This window comes from Channa argus, chromosome 8 (genome assembly GCF_033026475.1).
Source record: "Channa argus isolate prfri chromosome 8, Channa argus male v1.0, whole genome shotgun sequence".
NCBI lineage: Eukaryota > Metazoa > Chordata > Actinopteri > Anabantiformes > Channidae > Channa > Channa argus.
The window spans coordinates 11,460,132-11,474,127 of NC_090204.1; the positions used below are offsets into that span (position 1 = coordinate 11,460,132).

General features: G+C 38.6%; 1 protein-coding gene across 5 annotated transcripts in view; it reads right to left on the reverse strand.

The window, feature by feature from the left end:
- Window positions 1-13,996, reverse strand: part of zfr2 (zinc finger RNA binding protein 2) — a 23,945-nt gene continuing 9,949 nt past the window's right edge. For all 5 annotated transcript variants that reach the window (XM_067512182.1, XM_067512184.1, XM_067512183.1 and 2 more), the window contains exons 5-19: window positions 12,916-13,250; window positions 12,426-12,614; window positions 11,946-12,186; window positions 10,673-10,854; window positions 10,122-10,241; window positions 9,671-9,816; window positions 9,021-9,147; window positions 8,728-8,924; window positions 8,253-8,421; window positions 6,973-7,147; window positions 4,150-4,238; window positions 2,726-2,821; window positions 2,418-2,529; window positions 1,937-2,034; window positions 1-1,662 (exon numbers count right to left, since the gene is read on the reverse strand). In XM_067512182.1, coding sequence (XP_067368283.1) covers window positions 1,483-1,662; window positions 1,937-2,034; window positions 2,418-2,529; window positions 2,726-2,821; window positions 4,150-4,238; window positions 6,973-7,147; window positions 8,253-8,421; window positions 8,728-8,924; window positions 9,021-9,147; window positions 9,671-9,816; window positions 10,122-10,241; window positions 10,673-10,854; window positions 11,946-12,186; window positions 12,426-12,614; window positions 12,916-13,250 — 2,456 coding nt within the window. In that variant the 3' untranslated portion in view covers window positions 1-1,482. The remainder of the gene's footprint in view (window positions 1,663-1,936; window positions 2,035-2,417; window positions 2,530-2,725; window positions 2,822-4,149; window positions 4,239-6,972; window positions 7,148-8,252; window positions 8,422-8,727; window positions 8,925-9,020; window positions 9,148-9,670; window positions 9,817-10,121; window positions 10,242-10,672; window positions 10,855-11,945; window positions 12,187-12,425; window positions 12,615-12,915; window positions 13,251-13,996) is intronic.

Consider the following 13,996-nt stretch of genomic DNA (forward strand, 5'->3'; position numbering starts at 1 on the left):
TGGCTTAAGTGATTTATTATCTCCCCTTAGTCTTAGGCAACACTACAAAGACATTCAAATAATAGGACAGCAACGCTCACACTTTACGTTTAAACAATACAAAAGAGATTTCAACATCCTTCGGAAATAAAATAAGCAATACTAGTATGATGAATGAAATTCAAACTAAAACTGCACAGTAAGCCTCTCACTTCAGCTTTTATGCCAAAGACTTGTGCAACTGTCCCTTCCTCCCCTTACATCTTTTTGAAACAAGATTAACAATATTAAACCACAACAACAGAGCACATACATGTTTCCCTTACTTCTTGAGCACAAGACATGATGCAGGCACAAGGAAGAAAGTCAATGGGCTTTAACCATTTGATCATTACAGTAGATATTCAGTCTTATTTTCTGACTAAAGTGTCTCTTCTGTTAAACATGGTCTGGAAGAAAAAAAAAAGTTACTAGGCATATTATTCAAATGTTAAAATAATGGCTGCATACAGTAACATTGTCATTTTTTAAGTGCTTCATATCCTCAGCATGCTACAGACTGTGCAACATAAGACTAATCTCATCAAAGACAGATTGACTTTACAGTGTGACCTCCACAGCAAACCTCACGAGGGATGCTGAACAAAGCAAAGCTTCTTTGTCAGTTTTTGATAAAACCCTAATGACACATTTTTAAGGAGGAGTTACTTTAGTGTCACCTTTTAAAGGTGTGATGGCAGAGACTAATGACTAGATTTCATGATTCTTTTTGTCTAAACTCCTTCAAGTTTTTAAAAAGTACCATGAACTAGTGACCACTGGGACATGTCCACAAAGCCTCAGAAGAGACTTTAGATGGAGCAAAAATAATGTCAAGAGTTCAAGGAGGACTGTGTGCCTATAATGTGATATTTTAGGCATACAGTCTAAAATGTGACATTTTAGGCACAATAAAAGTCACAGTACTGTATATATGAAGGTCCTAAATCCATTCAGTCTTCTCTGACGCCCCCCCCCACAAATTTAAGTGTACAAATGCAATAAACCAATGTTGAATCAGTGGCTCAGGAGCTGGGTGGTAGATCTGCACTGGCCTGAGGAGCAGCAGAGTTCAGACTCCTCTTCAAAGAGAAAAGACAGAAATAAAGCTTAAGGTGCTGATTATTTAACGGTACTGAAGGCTTTAATACCATATAAAAACTACATAACTGTAGGCGAAGTTGGCGATTCAAAAAAGGGCAGGGGCATCAGTAGTTAGTGTGCAATTGTACTGAAGTGGAATGACGCAATAAGCATTTTCACGTTTTGCCTTTTAACAGCCAATTTTGTGTGCACACTTGCAAAAAATAAAAATTGAAAATAAAACAAAATCTCAAATGTCAGTCCAGGGTAGACATGTAACAAGTAAAGTCAGTTATAGCTATATGTGTGTAGCTGCATGTTAAGATTGTTTTATTCTACCAGTCTCTATACTAGCAAACTCCTACGTTCTGCGGGCAGAGGTCAAGCATTTCCAGCTTCTTCCTTTTTGTCTTTTTTTCCCTCTCCCTCTCTCTCTCCCTCCCCTGTGTCGCTGACATCCCGTCGACGCTTGCGGTTGCGAGCACCGGCCTTTGATGCTGGCAGGGACTCCATGCCGAGAACCTTGTGGATCTGACGGAAAGCAAGCAGCCGCAAAGCATGCTGGGAACAGAAAAAAAACAGGTGAGAAATTACATGTGTTTGTAGAGCTTTATCTTTGTCTATCGAAAGTTAATGTTAGCGGTCGAACAAGATCAGGTTGGTGTGACATGCAACAAAGTTCCCCCCAGGTAAAATAAAGCTTACAGATGCAAAAAGATGTTGCCAAAACTGTCCAATTGAGATAATGTTAACAAAGCTCTCTCTCTATGACACAGTGTGCACTATGTCAAAGAAATGTCAGCCATCCCATAGTACAAATACCATATATAGGTACCTGTGCACTGGCAGTAATGTCCTCTCTAGCTTGAAACGTCAAACTTTCCAAAGCATCTGTTGGCTCCTTCTCACAAGGGTCCATGAACCCTGGTCCATCTGAGTGAGAGGGAGCAGAACAAAAGAAAATATTAAATCAAATCCAGAAAATAGTGAATCATTCCTCTTTCAAAAGGTTCAGGTTTAACTCCTTGGTTAGCACCACAGGCAGAGACTCACCCAAAAACTGTTTTGGGTGGGTTATGATTAGTTGTGCTACTTTTTAAAACTTTTGACCATTTTTCAGCCAACGTCCCACCTGAGCAGTATGACAACAGTACGGCAGTATGGAAAAAGTAAAAACTGATTAACGCTAAAGCTGCTTCATTTTACTTTTAACTAAAATAAACCTTTTTAAAACTTTATTATTTCACACCTGTGTGAGGACTCCTAATGTATGCCACTACAATTACCATATTCACAGATCATGACAGTTGCCCAACCTGACAGCAGAATGCCTGTGGAGATGCACTCCAGGACTCTGCGCATGGCCTCCCCTGGGCTGAGTGGGCCGGTCGCACTGCTGATCACCTTCTCCACCAGCAGCTCCATCGCCTGAAGGAAAAAATGCACAAAGAGAAAAAGATATGATGACATGAAGACAGGTTCCCTGACGAGATTAATTTTCTATTATAAAAAGAAATACACTTTTTCAAAATTTTATGTCTTAAATTAACTTTACAGTGCAGAAAAGCATAAAACAAAAATTATATTAAAAAGCCAACAGATAACAGACAGAAGAAGCAATTACCCAGCTTGGCATCTTCCCCCAGGTGGGCACCCGTTGACATAAATCTCTCAGCACCCGAATGATGATCACACAGGACTGCAGTCCGTTAGCACGAGCCTTCAGTCATGAATGTAAATAAAGACATTAATAAAAAATACTTAAGGACATTTATTCTAGAGAGAAAACTCAGTTTAAACTTTTCAAAACACAGTTGTAAATGTTAAGTGTAAATCTGGGGGAAAAAAATAAATAAATATGTATAAAAAAGTCAGGCCCACACGACTGTGATATTTTTAATAGCCAGAACTAGCACAGCGATTAAAATGACATGACAAAAATGAATATTTTCTGATTCTGGCAAGAGGGTTTTCTGGTTATAACGTTTTTGGTTATAGGACTCTATTACACTTATGAATGGAGGTTTGGCAGAAAATCTAAACATAACACATAAAGCAGTGCCCTGAGAAAAAAGGAAACTGGAGTAAACTTGAATGTCATAAGAAAACCAACATTTTGTTCTACAGAGACAAACACTGTAACTTCTGCTTAAAAATGTTAACCCTGTAAGTATTTCTTAAATATATTACTCCACAGTTTACGGTTGGCCTAAAAGAAAGAGATACACATGCCCACATATGTATAATAGTCCAGCATAAGCACAATATTTAGCCGGTCTCATTGAAACGCCTTAATGAAACGCAGTCATTATTCATAACTATGTTATCAGTTATGACTAGAGATGTCCCAAATGAATATAAAGCATCAGTATTGGGCTGGTTCAGGTATATTTAAAATATTAGCTAAAAAGGTCTGCGGATGAAACAACAGCTGTCAATCTCATTGAGGTTGAAACGATTCAGGAAACCAACACAAAGTTGAACATCTGGTGTTCTAGTTAAGCCTAAACTGGAGCTAAAAACTCAAGATTGTGGAAATGTGTATTTCACAACTCCCCTCATCATATTCAGCCCTGTGCAAACCTTCAGGTTTCAAGGGGTCCACCACTACCTAAGACTCCGGGTAGGAGAACAACACAATCCTCAACATAGCCCAACAGGGGATGTCCTTTGTGCGGCAGTTTTAATTTATTCTACAACAGGAGCTGTTAATAAAGTTCTACTCTGCTTGATGTCACTGGCGAACCTCTGCCCACTCTCTAGAAAGTGAAGAACTCAGCCAGGAAACGGAAAAGGAAAAGCGCCACAGACCCCTCTCATCATGAAGCCAACCTCTTTGCAGGCATTACAGAGCAAGACACAGTGACACAGTCACAGCTGTGTAAATTGTATTCCAGTATGTAGTAGTAGTAGTAGTAGTAGTAGTAGTAGTATTCTAAAATACAGGTGATTCTGTTTTGCTAAGAAATTCCCAAATGACATATTTCTTAAGCTATGTTTCAATGACAAAAACAGCAAAGATGGGGCTTAAACTCTTGATGCATTTACCTGAAACCATTTGGCATGACGGAGAGCAGCCAGGTATTCCAGACATTTTTTCTTATTCAGAAGATCTTGGGGGTCCTTCTCAGCCACACCTGCCGGAGACAACATGTACTGGCTCACAACTTAAAGTCAAAATTAGGCTAAACCCAAATGATGACTGCAATACATAGCAAGTGCTTTTAGTGAAGATGTACAGTCACTGATTGTTTAGATGTTTGGCACCAGACAATTTCTTGTATCCTAAAACTTTGGGCTTGTGGTCTGTGAAAAATAAGGGGGAAGAGTGTAAAATAGGAAATAAAAGGGAGGGATGTGGCCATCAAATAAACAAAAGACACATTTTCCATGTAAAAAAACTTGCAAAAAAATTATTAAATAGTACCAGTGTAGAGTGGAGGGTTAAAGGCACATGCAAAACAGAAATAAAGTCAAGGCACTTAAAGAGAAGAGTGCCGGTTTTTTGTTTTTATTAATGCTTTTGTACATGCAAAATGACCTAAAAAATTGATCTTTTTCTATGAAATTGATAATAATAGGAGGTGTAACTAATACTTTTTAAAGCTGTCCATATTCCATCTGTGTGTTTTATGCTAGAGCTGAGCACACTGACTATCATGGCTTAGTGGGAAACATCAGTGACACCTATGTTTTTTCTGATACGACAGGTCAAAATTTCCTTTTTCAAAGGCTTTAAAGATTCCTTTGGTACAATAAGGTTTCATCATCACATTATAAACATTTATTAGTTCAGGAACTGAACAACTGTTTTTTAGAAATACACATGGCCAAATTCAGTTTCTTCACTCCACAACTCCCGTTGGACCTATGATTTTTAATTTTATTTCACTTGTATTGCTTTCTAAATGTTTAGAAAAATTAAATAAAATTCTCTCTGCTCTAAACTTCGCAAACAGGCAAAGGTAACAAATCTCTAATTAATGGCTTTACATTTTAAAACTATTAACCTAAAACCTTTTAAGCTCATCTTTAAACAATAAATATAAATAAATGACAATTTCCTTTTTATGTGCAGTTACTTCTTCGTATAAAAAGTCCCTCTTTTTGTTACCTTGTTTAGATGCTCTTTAGGAAGTAGGAAGAGGAAATTCTATGAGAAAAGTGTTTTAACTTTGGGTTGGTACACACTTGGTTTAACTAATCTGGATGTATGGCGCCTCAGTTAACTTCAGATAAACATCAATAGTTTTATCAGTTTTTCCATGGAATGTGGATTTTGGTCCCCTTCACTTAGATTGAAATCACATTAGAAGATCTAACATCCAGTACAAACAGGAGGAATGATTACAGCAGCCAAAACCTGTCTCAATAATGACCGTTTTGAGACAGGCTGGAATAATAATGAACCTACCCTATAAAGCAGCCATAACACAGAAATTCCAACCAATTACAGTGAAGTCAGATATAGTCAATACAATTTGAAGTCAAAAGTGAAATAAATGTTTTTGAAATAGATTTTTTTGTGTGTGAAATGGCATTTATAAAAAGAGCCAAACGTCTGTGGGCAGATTTAAGACATATTTACAACACTGGTGACCTAACAATGACATGGTTCTCCAAAGTATTCAGAGCAGCTATTAGTGACTGTGATGAGGTAATATTTCACAAGATTAGACTCGGGGCTTTCCACACTTCCATATTCACTAAAACTTTAGCAACAACAAACATTATGACATTAGCTTTGTTACAGTGGAAATACACAACAATAACAAAGCCACTTGTTTGAAGTCTACACTACCATACCACTTAGAATCAAAGAGCCAAATTCATAACCACTTTTAATTTAGCAACAACTAAGCCCCTCCGATAATGGTGAACATAAGGGGTTTCCTACTCTGAAAGCTCAATAAACATGGGCAACCTGTTTTAATATGCATTTCTTTACTATTCTTAGTGGTATGTGTACAAGTGTGGCCTTCAGATCAGTTTTTGGCTTGCCTAGGTCTGCTGATACAGAATTCGGGGCACTGATCAACAAACCCAAACAAAATCAAATACAAAAAAAAAGCCACAGAAAACATCTCTACCATGTTTTCCAAATGGGAAAAACACATTAAAATGCTGACAGTTACTGGAGCAGATGTAGGAGTGCTTGCAACACAATGATCTCTCAATTACCAGCATGTTGGGAAATCATAGCAATGGCTTAACTAATGTTATATTATCATGTCAAAACCGATCATTGTGAGGCCCAAAGATTTACACTCCAACACCTTAACGCAGATAATGCCACGTTACATTGCAGGGATGAGAGACAAAGGGATGGGAAGTCACTGAACCTCAAAATCCCCTCATAGGTCTCGTCACCAAAAATTCTACACAAAGGAAAAATATAGTTTTATTTGATTTGTAAAATAATTCAACATTTGATGCGTTTCCATCCCTGGGCATTATCTGAACACTGATCATAACGTCTCTACAATTACAGGTTTTACCTGAGCGTGTGTTCATAAAATAAACACACACCCTGGTGGCACAGAAAGGTCGGAGAGCCCGGCTTTTGATTCCCATGTTGTGGAAAACAAAGAAATTGGGGACGAATGTAACTGCAAAAAATAGGGCAAATGAAAGAAAGTGGGACAAATAAATGTGAGTCAATTCTTATTTAGGGGGTTAAAGAAGAAACCTCTTAAATGTGGGCTTAGTTTAAGTCCCACCTCTTATTCTGTGTGGTTAAAGAGCTTTCAGCCTAAAATGTAGGCTGCTAATGGGTGGAAAGGTGGAGCAAGGCGTGTGTGTATATATAAGTGTATTACACACATTGCTGACATTTCGTAATTTGGTACTGAAAGCTTTGGCTTCTCTAACCTTTCTCAGCCGCTTTTCCTCCTGCCTGCTTGTCCTTCTCAGCAGCAGGGTCCTCCCTCATCAGCGGCGAGGTGAGAGAAATGGTCACCTGCATTTTGGGCTCGTTGCTTGAAACTATCACGATGTTCGCCTCCTCGGGGTGAGCCTGCACCTCATACTGATCTTCAGAAAAAGTCTGCCGGTTAAAAGGACACTCGGGATTACGCACTACAGAGGAGGGGTGTAGGGGCAAAGAACAGCCTTTTTTGGCAGGGTTACAGGGCAATACTGGTATATTCTTAACGTGGAATTTTTTTCTCCAGGCTATTGAGATTTTAGTTCCCTTATTTAAACAGGGCAAAAGCATTTCTCAATGGTATCTTTGCAATAGTCAGGTTAGGAAGAGAAATTGGGGAGGTTGAGGAAATAAAATCCCCACCTCACTCTGTAGGATTCAGGTGTCATAACCAGGCAGTAAATCTAAAGATCAGTGAAAAGCACCTTTAATGAAACACTCAGCTAAAGCAGGAGGGAGGAAGAGTGAGGACACAGGACAACCTTGTATTTGGTACCAAACTTGCTCTGTAGACCTTAAATGGAAATCATATTCATTTTAAGAATTCCCATACGTTTTGTTTTTAAGTCAAGTGGCAGTTTAGTCATTTGTGAACATGGAGGGAAAAAAATAAAATTTAATGTTACAGTTATAATCATTAGAACAAAAAAACCCTTATAATTCTGGCTCTGGGGGGGAAGTGTGTTTGTCTCTCTCGCTCTCCCACTATATATATATTTATCCATACATCTATATAAATATATGTTCACAAATGATGAATTAACTTCTATTCACTCTAGATTATGAGATAACCCCAACTAGTACAATGTGCTAAAACATGTAGAATTACTGTAATTATTGTGTCATGGCATTCAGTTATTGTATTTACATAGCTCTCCTGTATTGCTTTAGGAGAAGAAACCTCTGATTACCATTCCATTTGTTGGTACATAACAAGAATATTGGTGACACACCAAGAATCTGGCTCTTATGACAAGTCACAAGGCTGCGGATGTCAAAGAAGGAGTTCCTCTTTTTAAAATGTCTACTGCACCTGACAAGATGCTATTTTTGTAAACATTTTAATTTCAGTTCTTCTGTATAACCTCACAAAGAATAAATTTAAAAAAAAAAATTATTTTAGGTGTTGTTATTTTTCAGTACAGCACTATGCCTCCCTCCCAGAGAAACTCACACAAAACATGAAAAGTTCCAAATACTACAGTTTCCATTTTATATTACTTACCGCCAGTTCTTTGGGCAGCTGCTTGGTGATACTCTTCAGTAAAGAGATGGTGGGTTTCTTGGCAGTCAGCAGGATGAGCTCTACATTTCTGTCCCCACGAAGAAGCAGGCCTTTGGCCAGGATTCCCACCCTCATCACACCCTTTAGCAGCCGGACTGAGTTCTCAGGACTGTGCAGGGAGAAGAGGCCACATAAAGATGTTCAAGCCTCACAGACAATTTATTAATTTAGATCCCCAGTGGATCTGTTGATCAAACCCAAGTTACTTGCCAGCTGAAGTTGCTGAATTTGCAGCAACATGATGGATCTTCAGAGTCACAATGACCATTTTTGTACGCAAGGCTTTTATTATGGCTTTTAGATTTGATACCTTTGATCTGTATTAGCTCTTCAGTTAAGATGGTACAACAAAAGGGCTGCTCTTCTTAATCTGAGAGGGAAAAATGTTATTTATCTGCCAAAAGTCACTTTTTACCCTTTTTCGTCTCCTTCAGTAGCAGCAGCTGGTGTGTCCTTCTCCAGCAGGGAGTCAGAGACCAGCTTTAGGGCTCTCTCAGAGTGGGAGACAATCCTCTGAACAGCCTGTAGCTCCTCTTCAACTGGATAAATAGTAGAGTGTTTAGCCATGATGTGACGATCGTCAGGAGAGTCAGGCCGACGCACACACGTCGCCTTAAATGGAAAAAAGGAAAATAAAGTGGTACAAGGCTCAATTTTAATTGCATTTTTCATAGCACAAAAAATATTTACTGCAAATGTAACACTTACCAGGAGAGGGGGCACTGGCATACCAGGACGGCTCATCAGTGGTGGGGGAACCATCCTGCGTCTCTGCTCCCCCCAGTACATCTGTTCCTCCTCCATCCTCCTCCAATACATATCTTCCTCATATCGCCTGCGGGGAGGGTTAAAGTGATTCATTAAATCATTTATTCCCACAGGGAATGTTAATGCAGTTGTAGTCTCTAAAAAAACAATACACACTTTAAACGATTTACTGTGAGCTACCTTTCATCACCCAAAATAATTGTTACACAAAAGGTTATTTGCCAAAAGTAGTGGGCTACAAACAAAAATCACAAACCCTGCATGTTATCTTGAAAAATAATTTAATACAGACCTGATATTTCAAAGATTCTTTGTGTAGGAAGCCTACGTGGTAAAACATTTACATTTAATTCATTTAATGATCATCTTCTTGCTGTTGAAAGACTGTATTTTATCAAGCAATCAATACAAATGAACAATTGTGAGGAAAATGAGGCATGAATTTTCCTCTTGTGTGTACGTGTCAGTCTAATAATCAGCTGAACAATGTTACTATTTAAGTCTATTCTTTGCCAACTACTAAAACACGTGTTACTTAACGTCAAAGGGGAAGAAATTTCTGACTAAAGATATCTGACCATGAGTCTGACCTCATCTCCATGTGCCAGTGCTGCTCATCGTCTCTCTGTCTCTTCAGCACCGCTTTCTGCTTTTGCTTCTTCAGCTTGCTCTCTTGCAGCTTCCTGGCTCGGTTACTGGGCTTAATCTCCACAGGAAGCTCCGGATTCACTTTCTTCTACAGAGTGTGATAGGAGGGGAGAGCAAACAGAGAAATATGAAGAGATGATGACAGAATGCACATAGGAATGTGTACTTTGTCATCCCCCCCCATTCGCCCCTGTACTTTATCAAATTATGGTTCAAAATTTTTGTTGCATTCCAAACAAATCTGGAAGAATATTTAGATATTCAGCTGGTTTTCTATTGCTTCAGTGTGGACCTTAAAGCATCTTAATCATACTCATCCTGAATAAGTCAGTATGCAACTCTGGAAAAACCAGTCAGACAGGAATCAGCTCAGTGATATTTCAATTCTCTCACCTTGTATTGCAGTCTGTGCCTTCTTCCCTTCAGGTGCATGTCTTTAGCGTTTGGGTCATTGAAGCTGCACTCACATAGTTTACAGTGGAATCTAATCACTTTGTGGTCTTCATTGCGGACCTGAAATGAACATAAATACATAATAATTGACTGTGGATTATAGGCTTTTCATTTTTAATTTTAATAGTTTAGATCTCTCTTTCTATATCTATCTCCATCTAGATATATACATTTAAGTATATAAACAGGTACAGTATTAGAATCCTGTTTATTATATTATGCATTAATAGACAGTGTACAAATATGTACAGTTTTGAAAAGATGCAAGCAGAGTTCTATAAAAATGTACAATGACATTATTAATTTTAAGACAATTTATTTTTTAAATTTGAAGTCTTGGAAATAAAAGCTGGAGGGCAGACCATGCTAGACGTATTAATTGTACAATAATAATGATAATCATAATCCAAAAGATTTTGAAACTAATCTTCTGTATGAAAGTTTATATTGAATATTATGGTCATTTTCTTCTCATTTCATGCATATTTTACCTCCTCTACATAATCATGTCCCACTGGCTGGATGTCACTCTGGCCTCGAGCTCTGTCTCCATCCTCGTCATCACTGGGCGGCTCGATCTTCTGTAGTGTCTGTTTCATGGGTTCCTCAATCTTTACTGCCACCACAGATGCTGATGTTGCAGTAACTACTGGAGTGCTGGCTGGCCTATTAGCTGTGAGGCAAGAAGGTACGTTATATGTCCATTTTTTAAAAAGCTCCCACTAAACCCTTTACTTCAGTTGTTGATGCAAGTATTTCAGACAATATTAACTTCCAATTCAATTCCACTGTTTAAGTGTTGGGGCCCTGATACACCGAGCCAAAGCCAAACAACTACTAGCGACTTAGACCCACTGCTGTGTAGACTCGATGTTGAATTACTTTTTTTTTTAACCGGATCTCATGCCAATACAACATGTTAAAATGCCTGAAAAGCCACCAACAGGGGTCTGACTAGTGCCAAAGGTGTGGGACACATTATAAAATGTCGGATGACCTGACAGCCAACCATGACCTGGCACATCACAGGCCTTAAAAGGACAGGAAATCCACCTTAAAGAGGATTTCATAGTATTTATGAGAACTAGTTATTTGATTTGTTTGACATTTGTGACATTGCAACATTTTGCTCTACCTAAAAGTGTGTGTATGTTGTTGTTTAAATGCTGTTTTCACTCCAATATGAACACTAGACTACACTCATGAAACATGGTGATATTTATTGTAGTTAGCATGTGAGCTGCATTATGGGCTTGAATTATGAGGTTAAAGTTTAAGTTTAAATCTTGATGACCCAGGAAAGCAAGCAAGAAGAAAAACAGTACCCTGCACTTTTAATTTAGGAAAGTGAAGCAGGAAAAACGCTGCATTTTAAATAACTAATTCAAGTAGTTATGCTAAACTGTATATATATATATCCCTTTGTTAGGAAAAACAAGTAGACTGAAAGCCCATTCTGCAGGTGCACAGTGCTTATCAAGTCCTTCTGGGTTACAAAAATTGCATTAGAATTTTGTTTATGCTGGTCGGTTTGAACCTTACTTATTGTACTGTTTAAGACCAACACTTCTCTCATGAGAAAACAAAAATCATACAAATGATGTGGGCTATAACTGTGACAATTTGAATTTAATGTGCCTAATGGTGCACTGTGTTGTGGGGTAAACTATCAGATTGGTGGTTTGGATTAGTAGTTATTCAATATTAAATGAGTAAGACCCAAATTAAACATATTTCTAGTTATCAACAAACCCACAAACTTACACAAGACAATTATTTTGGAGGGAGCTGGTTTCTTGACTGGCGGTGTAGTTTTAGATGTAGCTGTAGGGTTTACTGTTACGTGTTTGGGTGTCACAATGGAAGGTGATGTGGTTGAGACAGAAGCAGGAGTGGAGACTGGAGGTTTCCCAGCTGTCGAGGTTGTGACAACGGGAACAGAATTTACCAACACAGGCTCAGTGGAGGGTATAGGTTTGCCCAGCTTGGTGTGAAGTTTCACCACCTTTCCAAGGTTGAAAAGGAGAGAAACAGACAGTTAAGACCGCTGATACTTAATCCCATCCCAAATCCCTCAGGGAGGTTTTGTTCCAAGACCTGGCAGCTCAGTTGGAACATTATGAGCAGACCACAGCCATGTCTACTAATGAAAGAATGTCGCCATCCTCTACATCTGCCGTTATTTTCTTAAACAACAAATGCTGAAAGAATGCAGAACTGAAAAGGCATCACAGCTGTGCTAACCTTCTGGTGTTTGGATCCACGGATATGAGCAGCATAGGCATCCACTCCAGTGCAGGAAACATCACATAACTCGCATCGTAACTGAGTCTGTGCCCCTCTGGGCCCATTGCTGGTCCCCGTTTGCCCCCCAGACTTCATGGCTGCCTCTTTTTTTTTATGCTTCTGGCCTTCCAGGTGTTCCCTGTACGTCTGGTGGAGCAAATCAAAGCAGTTAGCAAGATGAAACTTTCGAACCTGTACAAATAAATACATAAATAAAAATAATAAAATAATGATAGCAATAACAGGGATATTATACAGAGTCAATACTATCAAATCAGAACAGAATCACTATTTTATAGACAAATACATACGTCTCAAATGTTAAACAAATACAAAAATGTATGTGTTATGTCTTTAAGTACTCTGTATTACACAACACACTGGTGCCGTGTAGTTCAATGCCCTTTAGAAATTATTCTTCAACCTCTTTTCATTTATAACTCCCTACCTGAGGGCCTGCACAGCTGATCTTGCAAATGTCACAGTAGTGGAGCTGTGGCTGCTTAGGAGGGCCTTTAGGCTTCTGTATCTTGTTCTGGTGAAACGTCTGCTTTTTGTAGGCATTTCCAGCTGGAGCAGTAACCATGTTACTGCCCGAGTTGCTCCAGGATGAGCTGGTCAGTTGCTTGGGTGGTGGCTGGATGGGGGGCTGGGGGGGCTGAGGCTGCTGAGGCTGCTGAGGTGACGGCTGCGGCTGGTTCAGAGTCTGCTGGGCTGGCTGATAATAGGAAGGGGTGGATGTGGATGTATAGCCAGTTGAATCATAACTGGAGTAGTTAATGCCTAAGGAAGAGAGAGCAAAGAAAAGAGAGTGAGGGCAGAGAGTTATTAAAGAAAAGAAAAGCGAGCAACACTCAGCAGTCATGTAAGGTGCACTTTAATTTCACCAGGGGCAATACCCAGACCAAATAAAGACTTGAACAAATTGTACTCTAAAGAACACATGTATCACAGATGTGCAAGTAAATGTGCCATAATAAAATAAGGGGTTTACTGAAATATAGATCATCAGTACATCTAGTTCAAAAGTGTTTTTTACTATTTAAGAGTGTTACATGTATCTTTCTTCAGGGAAGCAATAAAAGCAGGTTCGAGTTTTCAGTATGTTCAGAGTTTAAAAATGTGCGTTATACTAATTACAAAGTATAGATTGAAATACTGCCCTTATCCACTCAGTTCAGACCTTTTCTAACAAATCTGGGTTGCATTATTTGAAATATTCTGTTGCATAAAAAAATTTTTTTTATGACTGTGTGTTTCTTCTTTGGTTTGTTTAAGGGTATCCTAGATTTTGTCCACTTCTGAATATGCCCAAAAAACTAAAATACATTGGGATTTAAGAACAGGAAGTCCTCCTGTTAAAAAGTTTATTTTTGAAATAAGAAAGATAGAACTCTGAGATTTAATTTGTATGGTAAGTACCATTTTACTCTGGGGGGCATAATTGAAAAGGAAAGTTATACGATTATAAGGAAAAACATGGTATAACTTAATTTCAAGACAAGCAAGATTGTTCTGACTTGTGTATA